Source organism: Sorex araneus, chromosome 5, assembly GCF_027595985.1.
Source record: "Sorex araneus isolate mSorAra2 chromosome 5, mSorAra2.pri, whole genome shotgun sequence".
Classification (NCBI taxonomy): Eukaryota; Metazoa; Chordata; class Mammalia; order Eulipotyphla; family Soricidae; genus Sorex; species Sorex araneus.
The window spans coordinates 98,373,710-98,393,177 of record NC_073306.1 but is presented as its reverse complement, the minus strand read 5'-3'; the positions used below and the strand labels follow the sequence as shown (position 1 = coordinate 98,393,177).

The window sequence follows — 19,468 nt, the reverse complement described above, 5'->3', positions numbered from 1 at the left end:
ATGAACTATGGAGTTGGCATGGCTACACTGGACTCTTAGGCCCATTAGTTACTAGTGATGCAATTTGTGCCAGTTATTAAATATACCTGTCTCAGCTTCCTCCATTCAGTCCCACATAAGTAAAAATGTTTTCTAGATCAACATATGTTTAAGAAGAAAATAAACAGATTTTTAAAATAGCAAGTTCCAGCTCCCTAATTTAGGAATCTTCAGGTACTGGCAGACATTTGAGTGTGCCCAGAATATAGTAAAAATTAAATAGGGGCCAGAGTGATAGGAAAGCGGGTAGTGCATTTGCCTTGCATGTGGCCAACCCAGGTTTGATTCCTGGCATTCCATATGGTCCTCCAAGCACTGCTAGGAGTAATTCCTGAGTGCAGAGCCAGGAATAATCCCTGAGCATCGCTGGGTGTGAAGCCCCCATCCCCCCAAAATGAAAATAAAATAAAAATTAAATATATATATTATAACTGCTTATGTTTTTAGATGCTGAGATTACCAGGTATGCAGATGAATGCTGAATGACTGAACAAATATCCAGAAAGACAAGACAGAGGCAGAAATACTCGATAGGATTGAGTAGTAGCTGGAATGACTCAAGCCCAGATTGCCTCATTCTTTGTACTTAAGAGCTTATAACTATAAAAGTACAGCAAATGAAAGTATAAATCTAGAACAGGACATGATCTTGACATTTATGTCATACTAAGTACACAATAATTTCACAGTGTGCAGATTGCCAAAAAAACCCTCAAGATTCCTTGAATGATGATGAATTTGTGCTAAGCCACTATTCAAAATTTACTGACAGACTAGGCTAAATATGCTTATTTTTTCATGGAGAACAAATGAGAAAGTAATGGTATTTAGAAGTACGTTATGTTATGAAACTGGGAATGCTGATAAAGATTTGAAGCACATGACTTATCTTCAAAGGTCTAAGACATGTCATGTATAGATAATTCCAATCAACAAATACTAAGTGGGTAAAAAAGTATGGAAAGCAGATCTAGTCTCACAGAAGTAAAAATGTTTTCTGATCAACATATGTTCAAGAAGAAAATACAGAGATTTTAAAAATAGTAAGTTCCTACTTCCTAATTTAAAAATCTTCATGTACTGATAGACATTTGAAAAGAAACTTATGAGCAGATGTGGTTGCAGAGACACCTAGAGGTCCAGGATTATACAAGAGGTAGGGAAATACTAATTAATGCTTTATTCAGGTTCATGAAAGAAATCCCACTTACCAATATCAGAGTCACCTCCACCAGAGGAGTTCAACTTACGAAAAATCTCCTGCTTTTTTGATTTAACCATGGGTGATGTGTTTTCAAGCTTGGTGAAGAATGATGGCAAGTAGCTTATACTCCCTGGTGAGCGGGAATCACTCCTGTTAGGAACAATTATTTCCATTATCAGCATGTACTCCTAGTCTTGGAGATATTCCTGGAACAAAGATTCTCTCTTGAATGGGATTCTTTTAAATAATTTAGTAACTGTGAAACTACAAAGTTACTCATGATTGGGTTTCCAGCATATAATATTTTAACACTAATCCCTTAACCAGTGTTCACTTCCACCCTGCCCCCCCCCCAACCATTTGCCTCCCACCCAGCAGTCTGCTTCTACGAGGTGCTTTTTGTGAATAAATTTTAGCACTGTGGTTTACAGTACTATTACTGATAGGGCAATAGGGTTTCATGAATAACACTTTAACTCTTTTCAGCACCACTCCCTCCTCCTAAATAAATTTTCAGTAGTGGCTTAGCCCAAATTCATTATTCAGGGAATCTTAAAAAAGTGTTTTTTTGGGCAAAGGTGTTACTAAGCTAATCAGGTCATGCATAGTCATTCATCATTTAAACATGAGTAAACCTACATACTTATGGATAGATTCCCTCCACATACTTGTTGCCCTCTCCCTGTTCTATCCTGCCCCACCCTGCACTCCCCACCCCCAAGTGGCATGTTTCCTACTGAAGAACAGTTCTCGTTGAGCAGAGATTCTTTTTCTGTTTTGGGGCCACACCTGGCAGTGCTTAGGGTTGACTCCTGATTCTGTTCTCAGGGATCACTCCTGATGGATTCCTGAACAGATCCAGAAATTCAGTAACTGATTTTCAGTATAATAAGTGAATTGAAAAAGAACAAACTGTAATGATGAAGTGGTAGAAAATGAAGATGGAATAGCACAAATCTATTCATAAGGAACCAAGTGCTATGTTTATGACTTAGTCCTCAATTCTGTATGAGCAGAATTGAACACAGAACTCAGGGGAGATCAGTAGATTTGAAAGGGGCCAAACCAAGGCTTCAAACACAAATGGGGTCGGGGTCAGGGTTACAAACAAGTGAAAAAAGAACAACCAGTTTTTGGTTTTTTTGTTTTGAGGTCATATCTGGTAGTGCTCAGGGCTTCCTCCTAGCTTCTTGGCTCTGTGCTAAGGGATCATTACTGGTAGGGCACAAGGGACCACATTCATGGATCAAACTCAGGTTGGCCATGTACAAGGTGAGCACCTTACCTGCTGCTATCACTCCAGCCCTAAAAAAATATTAAAGCAATTCAGCTTGGGCACTCAATATTTTTTTTCCTTTCACATACGGTCCGAAATACTTGGGAAGCACTCCAAAGATATTTGAATCAAATGATAACCATACAACCAAACGCTTTTAAAAGAGACACAGAAACACTTAATTTGAGAAATAGCCTAATATTGTACACACTAGCAATCACTAGGAAAACAGACTAATGATCCCTGAGGAGTATCCTGCCATTATCTCAAATAGAGAAGAATGTGGACTTTAAGGAAAAGTAAAAGGCACCGAGTGTTACCATCATGCGTACATGCATACATATGCAGACACATACTGACTGCCAGGTGGAACACCTTGGTCCTTACCTCTGTTCTGCAGACTCTGATCCTCTCTGCGATAAGAGTAGCATGCTATCCTGTTTCTCATGCACGACTGGAACCTGGGGTGGAGAGATCGGCTCGTAGGGTTCTGAAGAGATATGGCTCCTTTCTGGGGATTTTCCAGGCCTAATATGAAAATATACAAAGTATCAGGATGTGCTTCAAGGCCTCATCTACAATGTACACTGTAGATAAAGGGGTTAAGTCATTACTGTAGCACAAAGAACAAAACTGCCAATGTAAAACAAAACAAAAAAAAGCTGCATTGTTGTTCATTTTTACTAAAAAAAGAAATTGCTACTGCTGCTTCTGCCACGTATGTTTGGAGTACTTGGTTTCCTGAGAAGGCAGCACTTGGTTCTATATGGTCACTGTTTCTGCACCACTATACCCTGGCTAGTACAGTTTGGTGAGTCCTCAAGGATTTTATTATCAGTGAATCATGATTTACCAGGTCTTTCTCACTAAGTTAAAAATAAAGGACATCAGTACTAAACTGAATTCTAAGGAGACTATTGGAAGACGCAACATAACCCACAGGGTTGAGCAGTCTTCTCCAATTTCTTTTTCTTCAGCACACCATATTGGTTAAAAAAAAAAGCTTTTGATACAAACAATCACATATTTTAAACCATCTGTGACTTGGAGTTGGGATGGACTACCTTCCTCCATCTCCCTGTACTTTTGGAAGCCCTGGCAGTCACACCCATGAATCATCACTGGTACCATGTAAGTTCATTCACTGGCCATGGTACAGATATTCATAAATAAATCTCGAAAAAGATCAACAAGTTGCAAAAGATTTTTCTGCACACCCACACATGGCTGAGTCTTTTGGGGAAACTCAGAGGGGAGTGGGTCAGCCCAGTGTCCGCCCAAAGACAGCCCTGGCAGCTGATAGCTCCCACATTCTACAATCGCCACCATGCTCCCGGAAAGACCCCCACTGCTCAGGACAGGCCTCACCTAGAAATTAATCTGTTGAACAATTCAGGTATGCAGATTTTGTGACTGAAATCTTCTGTCTTTCATGGAGTCAAGATAAGCTACCTTCCCCCATCTTCCTGCACTTCCAGAAGCCTGGCAGTCATGCAAACACCTCAAAGCCACCAACCAACCAGTTAAAATTTAATTCCAGCTGTATCATTCCATTAAAATTTCTGGACTTTCTGGAGTGTTCAGCTGCATTTGTCATCATGCAACCTCTCAAACTCTACACTGACATATCATTAGTAGCATACAGATTGGATGGGATGCAGCATATAAAGCAACCAATCTTGATTAAAAACTGTAAATACAGAAGGCTTAACCTGTCAGAACATCTTAGTAGTCTTTTATGCAAGGACTTACTGGTTCTATGGTATGATACAACAATTTTCACTAACTTTCTTCTAAGGAAACATTTTTTGATAATTCTGTTAGGAAATTATTGATAACAAGCAATATAAAATAAATTACTGAGAATCACATGGAAGAAGGCTTAATGGGTGGTTGCGAAGACTGGAGACAACAGTGGAGGGAAGGCACAATGGTGGTGGGACTGATGATGGAATATTGAGTGTCTGTAACAAATCATCATGAACAACTTTGTAAACTAGTGTTTATACAAAGTGTAAGGGGAAAATCTACATATGTAGGCCTTATCTATTCCACTGTCACTGTGTCACTGTTATCCCGTTGCTCGTCGATTAACTCCAGCAGGCACCAGTAACGTCTCTATTCCTTCCAGCCCTGAGATTTTAGCAGCCTCTCCTTACTCACCTTTCCCAACAATTGGAGGTTCTTTCAGTTCAGGGAAAGGAGACCTATTGTTAGTGTTTTTAGCATATTAAATACGCATTGGGTAGCTTGCCAGGCTCTGCCCGTGTGGGCAGGATACTCTAGGTAACTTGCTGGGCTCTCTGAGAAGTGTGTGTGTGTGTGTGTGTGTGTGTGTGTGTGTGTGTGTGTGTACATATGGGCTGGGGTGATAGCACAGAAGGTAGAGCCTTGCACACGGCTGACATGGGTTTGATTCCTCTGCCCCTCTCGGAGAGCCCAGCAAGCTCCCCGTGGCGTATTCAATATGCCAAAAATAGTAACAACAAATCTCACATGGAGATGTTACTGGTGCCCACTCCAACAAATTGATGAGCAATGGAATGACAGTGACAGTGAACTCTATGATTTGTTGCCTACTGTCTGAACTCCATCAAATATGGTGTGGTAATTATGAAAAAGGGGTAGGAAGTGTCTTGTAATGTGTCCGGAAAGCAGCCTGGAGCATGGCGGTGGTTGGATAGTGGAGGTCGGCTGCTGGGGCTGGAGCAGGGTGGGTTCTTACCTGACCCCCCTCTGGGGCGCCCTGAGTGAAAACAGCCTGGCACAGATACACACACACACACACACACACACACACACACACACACACACACACACATACACACACACATACATTATATAAACATATATATATCTTGCTCCAGCCCATATATATATCCCTAATATATATCTCTTATATAATATATAATACATATCCCTAATATATACCTCTAATATATGATATATATCCCTTATATACAACGTATATCCCTAATATACATACTATATCCCTAATATATATAAAATATACATTAAATTTTTTTTATTGAATCACTGTGAGATAACACATTACAAAATTGTTCATGATCACGTTTCAGTCATACAATGTTCCAAGACCCATTCCTCCACGAGTGTCATTTCCTAGCACCAGTGTCCCCAGTTTCCTCCCACCTGTCAAGCCACCCCCATCCCAGTCTGCCTCTATGTCAGGCATCTCTCCTCTCTTTCTTTCTCTTTCTCTCATTTTAGGCATTATGGTTTTCAATACAGATGCTGAAAGGTTATCATGTATATCCCTTTACCTACTTTCAACACTTAGCTCTTATTCAGAGTGATCATTTCCAGCTAGTATTATCATATATTACACACACACACACACACACACACACACACACACACACACACACACACACACACACACACACACACAGACTCATTCCTAGTGGAATCAGAGGACCAAATGGGATGCCAGGGATTGAACCTGAGTCAGCCACATGCAAGGTAAGGGCCTTACCACTGTCTGGCCTATGTGTAGCTTCGTAAGGATGCGTCAAAGCACGTTTCAAACTGGTTGCACTAAGTTCCATTCCTAGCAATAGTGCATGATTCCTGGCTTTCCTCAACAACCTCTCCTACACTAACTCTTATTGCGGCAGCTGATGTGAGTCATCTCACAGCTGTGCGGGGATATCTCACTATAACACTATAATATTCATTTCCATTTCCCTTATGATCAGCGATCAGGAGCACTTTTATGGGAATCCTGCTTAGAGGCCCTGCTTTCCTATCATGAGAGGCTTCCTGTCCTTTCTTTGCCTTTGCTTTTTCTTCTCTTTTCCACTTGCTTAAGAGAATTTATTTAAATAAAAATTGTTCATAAAATAATTTGAGCCTAATAGGCTCCTAATAGGCTGTCTCTTTCTATTTCTATTTCCTTTTCTTCAGGTTTTGGGGGGTCACACCCAGTGGTACTCCAAGATTGCTCCTGCCTCTATTCCATGTAAACTGCAAAATCTATTAGCACGGAATTGCTTTAAAAAGTGTCATTAGGGGCTGGAGCAATAGCACAGCAGGTAGGGCGTTTGCCTTGCATGTGGCCGACCTGGGTTCAATTCCCAGCATCCCATATGGTTCCCTGAGCACCACCAGGAGTTATTTCCTGAGTGCAGAGCCAGGAATAACCCCTGTGCATTGCTGGGTGTGACCTAAAAAAAAAAAGTGTCATTAATGACAGGTGAGACATGATTATTACCACAATGAGATCCAAGTATAAAATAAAATTTAATGTAATAGACTTTAGATTCCAGGGTTGAAAATATATATGTAAATGAGAATAGGCATTTTATTATATTGTATTAAATGTATTTAACTTTCTTATTTACATAGGTCAGAATCATATAGTAATCACAAATGGACTCTTACTGATTTACTTTCTGATTTATTTGTCATTTCCTAAAGTTTTATTGGAACAACAATATAAAACAAATTTGTTATGTGCCTGGGGACTGGGAGGGAAACTGGGGATACTGGTGGGGGGAAGGTCACACTGGTGGTGCTGGAACACTAAATGCTTGAGAAAACAATATAATGAACAAGTTTGTAAATCATGGTGTTATCAATAAAAATTAATTTAAAAAGTTAAATTAAATTTAAAAGAAAAACCTGTGACTTTTAACATCTATACTTATAAATTTGCCACTTCCTTTCCCAATCAGTCATTTACTTCATAGAGGTGGCTATTTTTCTTAATAGAGGTCATCTCCAGTGGTGCTAAGGGGAGGACACTCTCAGTGATGCTAGGTATATAGTGAGAGTTTGGTAATCCACAAGGTGATAGTAATTAAAAACAGCATGATATTGGAATAAAGGCAGATCCACAGACCAGTGGAATAGGGCTGAATATCCTGACATGAACCCTCAAATATAAGATCATTTAATCTTTGATGAAAGAGCAAGAAATATGAAGTGGAGCAAGAAAAGACTCTTTACAAGTGGTGTTGGGAAAACAGCTACATGCAAAAAAAAATGGGCTCAGATAAAAGTCAGATTAAAATGGATTAAAGACCTCAACATCAGACCCAAATTCATAAGGTACATGGAAGAAAATGTAGGCAAAATTCTTCACGATACTGAAGCTAACAGTATGTTCAAAGATGAAACACCACTGACCAAGTAAGTAGAAGCAAAGATAAATAAATGGGGCAACAGGATGACAGTGCCAGTGACAGTGACATTAAACTAGGGCTGGAGCTATAGCACAGTGGGTAGGGCATTTACCTTGCATGTGGCCGACCCAGGTTCGATTCCTCTGCCCCTCTCAGAGAGTCCGGCAAGCTACCAAGAGTATCCAGTGGCATGGCAGAGCCTGGTAAGCTACCTGTGGTGTATTTGATATGCCAAAAACAGTAACAACAAGTCTCACAATGGAGACATTACTGGTGCCCGCTCGAGCAAATTGATGAGCAATGGGACAACAGTGCTACAGTGCTTCCCCGACAGTGTTACATTAAACTAAGAAGCTTTTGCATCTCAACAGAAACAGTGACCAAGACACAAAGACAACCTAAGGAATGGGAAAGGTTATTCACCCACTAACCTTCTGATAAGGGCTAATATCAAAGACATACAACGCACTGGTTGAATTCTACAAGAAAAAATCATTCAACCCCATCAAAAAATGGGGAGAAAAAATGAACAGAAACTTTTTTTTCTTTTGCTGAAATATTTTATGATCATTCCATTAGCCATTTAGTGGTAAGAAGCAATATAAGATAAATTATTTTGGAGGAAGGTGATAGTAGTAGAATTGGTGTTGGAATATTGGATGCCATAACAAATCATCATGAACAACTTTGTAAACCACAGTGTTTATTTGGGGAAAAAGAATATTGGTTAGTTAGTTTAAATGATGCCATTGATAACATTTGTGGAAATGGGTTAGCCTTCCAACTTAATAGTTTTAGCAATCATTGGTTGCCCTAATCATTATATGAACAGAAACTTTTGTAAAGAAAAGATTCAAATAGCCAAAAGGCACATGACAAAATACTGTTCTTCACTAATCATCAGGGAGATGCAGATCAAACCAATAATGAGATATCATCTCACACCAGAGTGATCGGCACACATCCAAAAGAACAAGAACAACCAGTGCTGGTGTGGATACGAAGAGAAAGGGACTCTCCTGCATTGTTGGTGGGAATACCGAATGGTCCATAAAGTCTGGACATAAATGGTCCAGACTTTATGGAAAACAACATGGACATTCGTCAAAAAACTAGAAACTGAGCTCCCATTTGACCCAGCAATACCACTTCTGGGAATATACACTGGGGGCCCAAGAAAACACAGCTGAAACACCATCTACACTCCTATGTTCACTGCAGCACTATTCACCATAGCCAGAATCTGGAAACAACCTGAGTGTTTGAGGACAGACGAATGGCTAAAGAAACTATTCCATCTACACTATGGAATACTACACAACTACTAGGAAAAATATGCTTATAAATGGTTTGACACGGAGAGTATGCAGAGTGAAATGAGTCAGAAGGAGGGACAGAGATAGAATGACTGCACTTGTGGTATATTAAATATATATATATATATATATATATATATATATATGTGTGTGTATATCACTAGCAGAAGGCTAATATCCATGGCCAGGGGAAAACAAGGGCTAGGAGTGACCACGCTGGACAAGAACTGAGTATTAAGAATAGGTAAAAGAATATTCCTGATATAAGCAGGTATGAACTTGGTGGCACAGGAAGGAGAAAAATGAAAAAAAGAGAGAGTTTTGTACTTGGAACAGCGGGACGCTTGGGCAGTCTCGGGCCGGGACCAATACCGGCTCACGCTCTGTTGAGACTCAACCCGGGCAGCCACACACTTTGGTGCAGCTGCTCTGCTGCTGATTGACTATGATCTGGAGGCCAGCTAGACTACTTATTTGGTCCCAGGAACTGCTTGCAGCCATGTCTCTAGACTGTGAACTAAGCCACTGCCCGACGCTGGCAGAGAAGGGGAAATATCTCTTTCTTGTTTTTTTTTTTTTCCCCTTTCCGGGGAGAAGCGGCGTGGCGTCCGCCATATTATGAGGATTATAAGCAGGTATGAACTTGGTCACTCAAGAAGGAGAAAAAAAAAAAGAGAGAGTTTTGTACTTGGGACAGTGGGACACTTGGACAGTCTTGGACCGGGGCCGATACCGGCTCGAACTCTGCCGAGACTTGACCCGAGCGGCCACACACTTTGGTGCAGCCACTCTGCTGCTGACTGACCATGATCCGGAGGCCTGCTAGATACTTTTGGTCCCAGAAACTGCTTGCAGCCATGTCTGTAGACTGTGAACTAAGCCATTGCTCCATACTGCCCCAGGAAGGGAAATTATGCAATTTCTAACATAAATCTCCCTGGACTTAATCACTAAAATACTAAAATACAGAAATCCTAAACCGTGCGGCCGTTTATGGAGACTTCATAGCTCTCCATTCTTAGCAATGGAAAACTAATTATCAGATGCTTCCTTGTCAGTAGGGCTGGTTTTTTTGGGGGGAAACTCCAACAACAATAGTGAGTTCTGTGATGAAATATGGAATGTAATCAAGGTAAAGAGAAAATGAAGTGAAATTTATCAATTACACAGGCAGGGGGTGGGGGGATTGGGGGGGTGGGAGGCATACTGGGGTTTTTGGTGGTAGAATATGGGCACTGGTGAAGGGTCGGGTGTTTGAGCATTGTATAACTAAGACATAAGGCTGAGAACTTTGTAACTTTCCACATGGTGATTCAATAAAATAAATTAAAAAAAAAGAATATTACTGATAACCTTTCAGTATCTGAATTGCAAACTACAATGTTCAGAGGGCAGGGGAAGGGAGGGAGGGAGAGAAAGGGAGAGGAGGAGGAGGAAGAAGAGGAAGAGGAGGAGGAGGAGGAGGGGGAGAGAGAGAGAGAGAGAGAGAATAAGAATGCTTGCTATAAAGGCAGACTGGGGTGGGAGGTGGGGAGTAATTGAAGAGCAACTGAGGATGCTGATACTGGGAAATATTCACTGGTGAAAGGATGGGTGCTGGAACATTGTATCACTGAAACCTAATCATGAAAAACTTTGTAAGTCTATCTTACAGTGATTCAATTAAAAAAAAATTTTTTTCCAATAAAAAATTTAAAAAAAAAAAGAAAGTTTGGGGGTTGAAGCTATAGTACAGCAGGTAGGGCGTTTGCCTTGCATGCGACCGACCTAGATTTGACCCCCAGCATCCCATATGGTCCCCCGAGCACTGCCAGGAGTAATTCCTGAGTGCAGAGCCAGGAGTAACCCCTGTGCATCACAGAGTGTACCCCCCCAAAAAAAAAGTTTGGTAGTCCTCATGGACTACCAGGGCAGTGCTTAGAGGGGCAGTACACAAGAAAAATCAAACTCACAGCCCCACACCTGCTAGACACATGCTCTACCACAGAGCAGATATGCTCTATCACTGGCAGATCTCCCCAATCTGGATGTGTATTTTTCTTTAAAAAAAAAATCACTTTCTTTTAGCTCTCTGTTAAACTCTAAATCATCTTATACCTTTCTTAACTAATGAAGTTGAAACAGCTCCCTTTCATGGAAGTTATAAAAACTTGAGTTATCTCTCCTGTGCTGTTACCCACACTAATCATTATAGGTCATAGTTCTACTTTAATAATATATATCAATTTATACATATATCAATATATATTAATTTCTTTATAAATTTAAAGAAATTTAATTTGAGCCAGCAAGGTGGCTCAAGTGGGAGAGTACACGCCTTGCACATGTGTTCAAATGCCCGCATTGCAAACCTCCCCGCACAGTGACATTCAAAGTTGTTGGGATGTCCCCCTCCAAAATGGATCAGCAAATATATCTGCCTTCTACTTCTTCCTCTCCCCTTACAATATTTGACAATCACTTTCATGTGGTTTACAGAATTTACATGCTGTTCTAAAATGAGCAATCAACTTCTGAATACATGTTAAAAAGATAAGGTAATGTGGCTGGAAGACAGCTCAAGTGGTAAAGTACATGCTTAGCAGCTCTGAGCTGCTTCAGTCCCTGACACCACAGGCACCCCATCACTGGGTACTACTGGATGTAGGCCCTGTGGTCGACAAGCACTAAACCTTTAGCCATGCATTGCTGGGAACACTGTCAGAAGCGGTTTTAAAAAAGAAAGAAAAATATTTTAAAAAATATAGTGCCAATTTCCCCCAATCACTCAAACAGTAGTTATTTCAAAAACACAAAGGAATTTCTTAATTATAGCTTCCAGATAATGATAGCAAAAAATAAAACAGGCATGAGAAATTAACTCTATTTTATGGAGGTGAATTCAAATCACTTTACTATCAGAAAATTAACATATAGTTAAAAATAACATACCTTCCTCTGGCCTTGTCTGCAATGTTTTCTGGAGAGACCCGTGGCCCGGGTCTTGGCAGGTGGGCCGACTGAGACTGGGATTCGGGGCTGTAACGACTTGATGTTTTAGTCCTCACAGGTGCCGACACTAAAGCAGATGGCGAAGTCTGGAATGTAGAAGTAGGAGGCTGCTGGGAAGGTTGCGAAGAAACTTGATTTCTAGCAAAGTCTTGTGTGATAATTTGCTATGAATGAGAAAAAAGTATTGGTTAAACCCACTACTATTTGTCGGAAATCCCACACAACATCTAAGACAACTTTGGGTCAAAGATATGACTCACGCAGCAGAGCACACACTGTGTGTGTATGAGACTCTAGTTTAACCCCCAGCAATTCAAGGCAGTGGCCACCACTAGGAGTGGCCCTAACATTGCAGGAAGTCACCCGAGACTCACTCTCAGGAGTAGATTCCACAACTATCACTGTATCACTGTCATCCTGTTGTTCGTCGATTTACTCGAGTGGGCACCAGTAACGTTTCTATTACACTCAGCCCGGAGATTTTAGCAGACTCTCCTTACCTGTCTTTCCTAATGATTGGAGGCTCTTTTAGGATCAGGGGAATGAAACCTATTGTTAGGTTCCCACAACTAATAAACAAAAAAACTAAACATTTTTATTGTGATTCTATGGGAATTGATCATGGTCAAAGGGGAAAAGTTTATGAGGAAGAAAAACTTACACAGATATGTGCACTGGTGAAGGGACGGGTGTTTGAGCATTGTATAACTGAGACTTAAACCTGAAAGCTTTGTAACTTTCCACATGGTGAATTAATAAAAGAAAAAAAAAAACTTACACAGATGTGATCAGCAAGAGTAATTAGCCGATGGGTTCTGGGCACCTGCCCCACCCCTTCTGATTGTGAGGATGGAGGCTGCTGTTGTGGAGAAGGTGATTCCTGCTGCGGTCGAAAGTGATGTAATGGTCCTTCATACTGTCTGGTAGCATCACCTAATAGAGGACAGAGATCTTACTGGATGCCCCTGCTTTTCACTCACTATCAAAGATTAACATAATTCAGGAGGAAACATGAAAGAAATGTAGAGCATATCTCTACAGGATTCATTTATCTTAATTTTGCTTCTTTTTTATTTTGCTTTTTGGGTCACACCCAGCTAAGCTCAGGGGTTACTCCTGGCTCTGCACTCAGGAATAACTTCTGGCAGTGCTTGGGGGACCATAATGGGCACGGGGGATCAATCCCCAGCATCCCAAATGATTCCCCAAGCACCACAAGGAATGATTCCTCCATGCAGAGTCAGGAGTAAACCTAAGCATAGCTGGGTGTGACCCAAAACCAAACAAACCAAACGAACAAAAAACCAAAAGTAAAAATATTATCAGCAGTAGCGTAAAAGTGTTATTTCTCAAGAAAGCTAATATAAAGTTAGTCTAAAACCAAACAGAACAAGTCACTTAATAGTCTGCACAGATAATAATTAGAAACAAATCATAAATGCAAATTTAAAAATATACAAACTGGTAGCTAAAAAAGACGTACTTTCTGCTTGATTTGTCTTAACAACCTCTGGCTGGTAGGCCTGTAATTTTTCCTGAGGTGGTGCAGGAGAACTGGCAGGACTTATCACCTCAATAGCATCACTAGGTGTTTCATACCGGTGTGAAGATACTTCAAGTAAAAGAAAATAATTTGTTTTAAACTTTTAAAAAAATGTTTCACAACTTCAAAACTTTCAAATCTCTTCGCATATTTTCACTCACAAATGATAAAAAAAAAAACCAACAACTCAGAACCTAGGTTAATGAATAATTTATAAGCTCAACTGACTGCCAGGCAAGGCCACGGGTACTTCCCTGGTGGCCCTAGCACTTCCTTGGTAGGCTAGCAGAATAGAGAACTGATTTGTGACATTCTCCTGTGAACTGGAAAAGAAAATAACCAGGAAACATTCTTTAGAAGACACTAAATGACAAAATAGATCTCTGCTATTCACTGTTTCTAATAATTTCTAATAATTTCAATTCTATGATAGTTCTTAGAAAAATGTTCAAACTATAAGGTTTCCATTACTATGACTTCAAAACTATAGATTAGAAAATATGTAATAATTTCTTCAAATACCGAGTAATGCTGGCTAATAATATTTCAGCACCTTCTTACTTTGTGAAAATAAACCCAAATGGCAGGGAATGTCTGAGGAGAAGCATAATTCAATCCCCGGTGAAAGATGAAAAAGGCTATAATAAAGAAGAGCCCTTTCTGAGATGCCAAGGAAACCTGAGGGCTGTGCAGCAGGGTATAGGAAGCTTTGTCCAATTCTAACTTGGGCCTCAGAGCTCAGAATGGGGGACTGGTAACTGAAACCTCATGCTAGAACCTTGTGGCCTGTAAGAGTATTCCTTGCATCTAAAGGCTGCACCAGAGAATATGAAAACTGTCAGAAGCCCCAGGATAGATATCCCTGCCTGCATCAGCAAGTATAAGCAGTCAACAGCTCCTAAATACAGGTAAGAATGTTGAAAGGAAGTCTACCTACAGGCTACCCCAATCTCCTCCACTACTCAACTGAACAGCTCTTTCCTACTATCCTCTAATAGACTAGGTCATAAAAATTAGTTACCCGAATTCTAGGACCCTCAGAAGACCAGCTGGGATGCAAAATATCTTTGGGGAGCTAAATGGTTATGTCTTTTGTGCCATCACCGTTAAGACACCAAACATCCTGAACAGCTCAAAACATTCAACAAAGAACTGAGAAAAAACCAGATGCTAAAATGTGTTCATACTGCTCTTGACCACTTAGGTATAAGATGAAGATGCTAGGCTTGAGCTTTAGCAGAAGGGAAGAAATGAAAAATATATATAAAAAATGAAAAGTACTCTAACTTACTGTAAAAAACATCTAAGTTATGCAAGTAATTTGCCCAGTAATTTTATATTTTTAATTATTCAGAAACATAAATATTTCATTACATAATAAAAATTACATTAAAAAAGTCAGACATTCTATTTTTAGGTTTTCTAAAAGTCAAAGTCTTAGATCAAGATTTGGTTTGTGAGGTAAACTGAAAATAAATGTTATACAGTGATGAGGAGAACTGCGTAGTACAACATTCAGTAAATTGAAGGTTGGATCACTAACATGTTAATAACTTCCTGCCAAAGATCAAGTTATCTCAATATTGAACCTTCTCAACTAACAATTTTCTGTATGCATACTACCTTTTTGTGAAATTTCCTAACCTCAAACTAAAAAAAAAAGTCTTTAAATTAAACAACATATTACTAATGTGCCTCTTCTCTTCAAAAACTTCAAATTTAATCCAAATTATGATTTCGCAAGTGGATGCCTGACAATAAAAAAGAATTTCACATTGCATGCTGGTGAAAAGCCATTTTTTCCCCATCATGTATAATGCTACATAATTTCATTAATGGAAACAAGAGAAGACTGGTGAAATGTATTAAATATCACTTATTAGTAGAAGCTTAGCTAAACACCTACTTGTTACTTTGGGAATTTTACAGAGTATTTAGACAATTAAAAATAAATGAGAGTCAAGAGACTCAGCAGTGAATCCCAGAGATTCACTGGACTCCAGAGTTCTCCGGACCCTTGCCAAGCCAATTTCACCGGGAGACCTCAGATGGAGAGGGTATCCTCTCTCCGTCGACTCCAAATGAACCCGCGGTGGCCACAAACTTCCAGAAGAAAAACCCAGGCACACGGGACCAGGGACTGAAGACTTTGGGTGACATGGCAGAGAAGGGGACAAGCCATCCCTTCCCATCTCAACCAGGAATTGCCTCCGGGCGCCATTTAAGGCATTAGCAGCCTTGATCCAGAGACTCCCAAATGAATCTCAAAATGGATTAGATCCCTACAGAGATATCTCTGGATCCCAATCATTTACAATTTTAGAATTCCAGGAGTGCACAGCCCCAAAAGTGGCTGCACGACCTCCCATGATATTCATAATAGCACTGTAGCACTGTCATCCCATTGTTCATCAATTTGCTTGAGAGGGCACCAGTAACGTCTCCATTGTGAGACTTATTGTTACTGTTTTTGGCATATCGAATATGCCACGGATAGCTGGTTCTGCCGTGTGGGTGAGATACTCTCGGTAGCTGCTGGGCTCTCCAAGGGGGACGGAGGAATCAAACCCGGGTTGGCCACGTGCAAGGCAGACACCCTACCTGCTGTGCTATTACTCCAATCTGATAATAAGCAATAGAAAATAAATTATCTAGCATCTGCCTGTAGCAGGCAGGCTTGAATAGTGGTAGGAAAATTCGAAATTATTGTGGTGGGACTGGTGTTGAAATATTGAATGTAATCAATTAATATGAACAACCTTAAGAAAATAAAATTAAAGAAAATAATGAGAGTCAAAGAGATATTACAGCGAGTAAGGTGCTTGCACGTGGTCAACCCAGATTCAGTTCCCGGTACCTCATATATTCCCCTGAGCACTGCCAGGAATGATCCCCTGGTATACAGCCAGGAGTATGCCCTGAGAACCACTACATGTAGCCTAAAAACCAAAAGTAAAATAAATGTAAGGTAACATTTCCAGCATATGAATACAGATTTTTAGGTAAACCTTATAGTGACTAACCAGACTTGATCAAGGTGCAATTTGCAAGGAAGAAGCAATGTAAAAACCTATTACTAATAGTCAAGTGGTCTTTTGAAAGTCTGTATTTTAGAGGAACTGGAATGTATCTAAGTAGTAGAAAGCATGACTAGCATGTATGAAGTCCTGTGTTGAATACCTAGCATTACACAAACAAAAATCTACTTTTAAGAAAAATCATACAATGAGTTTGAAGGTATTTGTCTAAATACTGAAGCACACACTAGAATGCTCTTCCTGGGAAATCAGGCTTCAGTAACTCGGAGCTTGAGGATCCACCTTTCACCTCTCAGGTGCCTGAGAGTGGGAATGAGCTCAACCCTTTCACTGTCCATCTTTAAAAAGAGCAGAATTTTCTCATGAAAAACACATGTAAAGTCTATTTAAAATCTGATATTTAAATAATCATAAAAATAGTAGAGGAGAAAGTTTTGCTTTTACTTCTAACCCATGAATTCTTTTCTATTAACATTTACTACAAAGATTAGGATTTTCTTTATAGCATACTTGTTTTGATTTACCTAAAGAATAAAGTAACTCTTTACTCTGATATCACATTGCAAAACTGAGATTGAGATACATACAGCTACTAGAAGAGTCTGAACTTTGAGAGCCACGTTCCCTTGCATCCTTGTCCGAGGCAATTTGCCGGGTGATGATCACGTCTATGAAGTTAGCTGCAGTAATGGTAGTCTTCCCTCGGGTCCTTAGCTCTTCCTCATATCTGGATTTTGGAGGAGGCCCTTTATCTTTCCCAGCCTCAGAATAAACTACTGAAGAATGAGGCTGGGGCTTGCCACTTGGAAAGGCTGAAGAGGTGTACAGACACTGAACAGATCTCTTCTCCACCTCCATGGTTTTCTGATCTAGCTGCTGTTGTTCACTAACTGCTGCTGACCTGCTTCTCAAAGTTTCTTCTAACCTGGCAGCTTCATGCTTACTCTCTTTTGTTTTGGAAACATCCATCTGCGGGGCAGAAGCTGCAGCATCCACAAGAGCAGCCAGGGCATCCGCTGCAGTGTTGTAGCGGGAAGTTGGCAGACTTTGACTTATCGGAGGACCCCCAGCAGGCAGCGGCCTATAAAAACAAACAAACAAAACCAAACAAATCACAACCTATGAAAAGAAAAGGCTTTTCTGAGAGGGAGAAGTGGGAAGACAGAAGATAATACTGAGCAGGTAGAAAAATCACTACCCTACTTAAACTAATGCAGTCAAAAAGTAAAGTCTGCAAACCAAGAGATTGGTTATCTAAAATTAAAATGTATAGCACACTTACATGATTCGCAGCTGAGCACTTGGATCCAAAGGTGTGATAACACTGGTTCCATTTGTTCCCTGAAAAACACTGGGTCTCTGTTGAAGGATGGTCTCTTGGGCTCTTACTGAAGGAGATGGGGAGCGCACATAACCATGACTGCCAGGTCTGCCGGGCTGTTCTGAGCCTGCAGACAAAACAAAACAGAAGAAAACAAAACAAAACAAATGGGAACTGAATACAGCAAAATTTAGGGATTGTAATTTTCTAATATTGCTAAATACAACAGAGAAATATAAGTTAAGAAATTTTATATCCCATTTTATTCCCTTTCTAGATAGAAAAGTTTGGTAAGAGTTTCTCATATTGAAATGAGTCAGAAAGAGAAGGACAGACTTAAAAAGATTGCAGTCATTTGTGGAATGTAAAGTAACAGAATGTAAAACTTACACCCAAGAATAGTAGAGATGTGTACCAGGAGGATTGCTCCATGGCTTGGAAGCCGGCCTTGCATGCTGGGGGAAAAAGCAGCTCAGACAGAGAAGGGAATACCAAGTAAAGGGTGCCTGGAGGGTCAACTCGAGATAGGAGATGCATGCTGAAAGTAAACTATAGACCAAACATGATGACCACTCAACACCTATACTACAAACAACACCCAAAAGGAGAGAGAGAGAGAGCAAAAGGGAATGCCCCACCACAGAGGCAGGGTGGGGTAGGGGTGGTGGGAGGGATACTGGGATCATCAGTGGTGGAGAATGGGCACTAATGGAGCGATGGGTACGTACTCGATCACTGTATGACTGAAACGTAAGCACAAAAGTTTGTAAGTCTGTAACTACCTCACAGTGATTCATTTAAAATAAAAAATAGTCTAAAAAATAGTTTATCAAAGATGAAAGAAAGCCACAGTAATAACTCAAACTAAAACATGTTATCATTTATTGCCATTTCTACTTTTTTATGATGTTTCTAACCTTGATTCCATCGAGAAACAAACATAACAATAATAGGCTCAGGGAGCTAGCTTTAGAGCTATCTTTAGAGCTACAGTATCTGTATGCCGAAGACCAGATTCAATTCCTGGTTCTGAACAGACCGCCCCAGTACCACTGGGGTATGGAAAAAGAACAAACAAAAATAAGAATGAGGCAGTATGTTCACCTACCATACTTTTTCTAAAACTCTGGTGTGTTTACCATTTTCAAAATAAAAATTTGTACAACTTTCTAAGGATCATAAAGAAATTAATACTCTACTGAGCTATGGGGGTTGAGACTGCTTCACTCCACCACAATTCTTTCTGCCTCACTGCCTGTTTTTCAAAACTATTTTCCTATTCTACCACTTTTTCAAAACAATTTTTTATCAAATATCTGTGAGATAGACCATTACAAAGACCAACCTTCTGTTCTTTGTTTCTACTGCTTTTGGGCCTTTGATATTCCCCTATGAAGTTTTTGTATAACTCGCATAGGAGAAAGATCACTCTGAGTCTGTTCCCCTTCCTATGACTCTCTTCACTCAACAGATACTCTCCAGACCCACCTAGGTTGCAATAAATTGCATAACTTCATCTTGTCTTATGTCTGAGCAGTATTACATTGTACAATGTAATAGGTACCATAGTTTCTTTATTCATTCATCTGTTTG

General features: G+C 40.1%; 1 protein-coding gene across 16 annotated transcripts in view; it reads right to left on the bottom strand.

Annotated features, from left to right (window-relative positions):
• NCOR1 (nuclear receptor corepressor 1) overlaps positions 1-19,468 on the bottom strand; it is a 208,997-nt gene that overhangs the window by 12,047 nt on the left and 177,482 nt on the right. For 13 of the 16 annotated variants that reach the window (XM_055137996.1, XM_055137986.1, XM_055137989.1 and 10 more), the window contains 7 exons: positions 17,837-18,002; positions 17,142-17,635; positions 13,457-13,585; positions 12,752-12,906; positions 11,914-12,137; positions 2,907-3,047; positions 1,251-1,393 (listed from right to left, as the gene is read on the bottom strand). In XM_055137996.1, coding sequence (XP_054993971.1) covers positions 1,251-1,393; positions 2,907-3,047; positions 11,914-12,137; positions 12,752-12,906; positions 13,457-13,585; positions 17,142-17,635; positions 17,837-18,002 — 1,452 coding nt within the window. The remainder of the gene's footprint in view (positions 1-1,250; positions 1,394-2,906; positions 3,048-11,913; positions 12,138-12,751; positions 12,907-13,456; positions 13,586-17,141; positions 17,636-17,836; positions 18,003-19,468) is intronic. The other 3 variants (XM_055137997.1, XM_055137998.1, XM_055138001.1) reach the window with 1 other exon arrangement.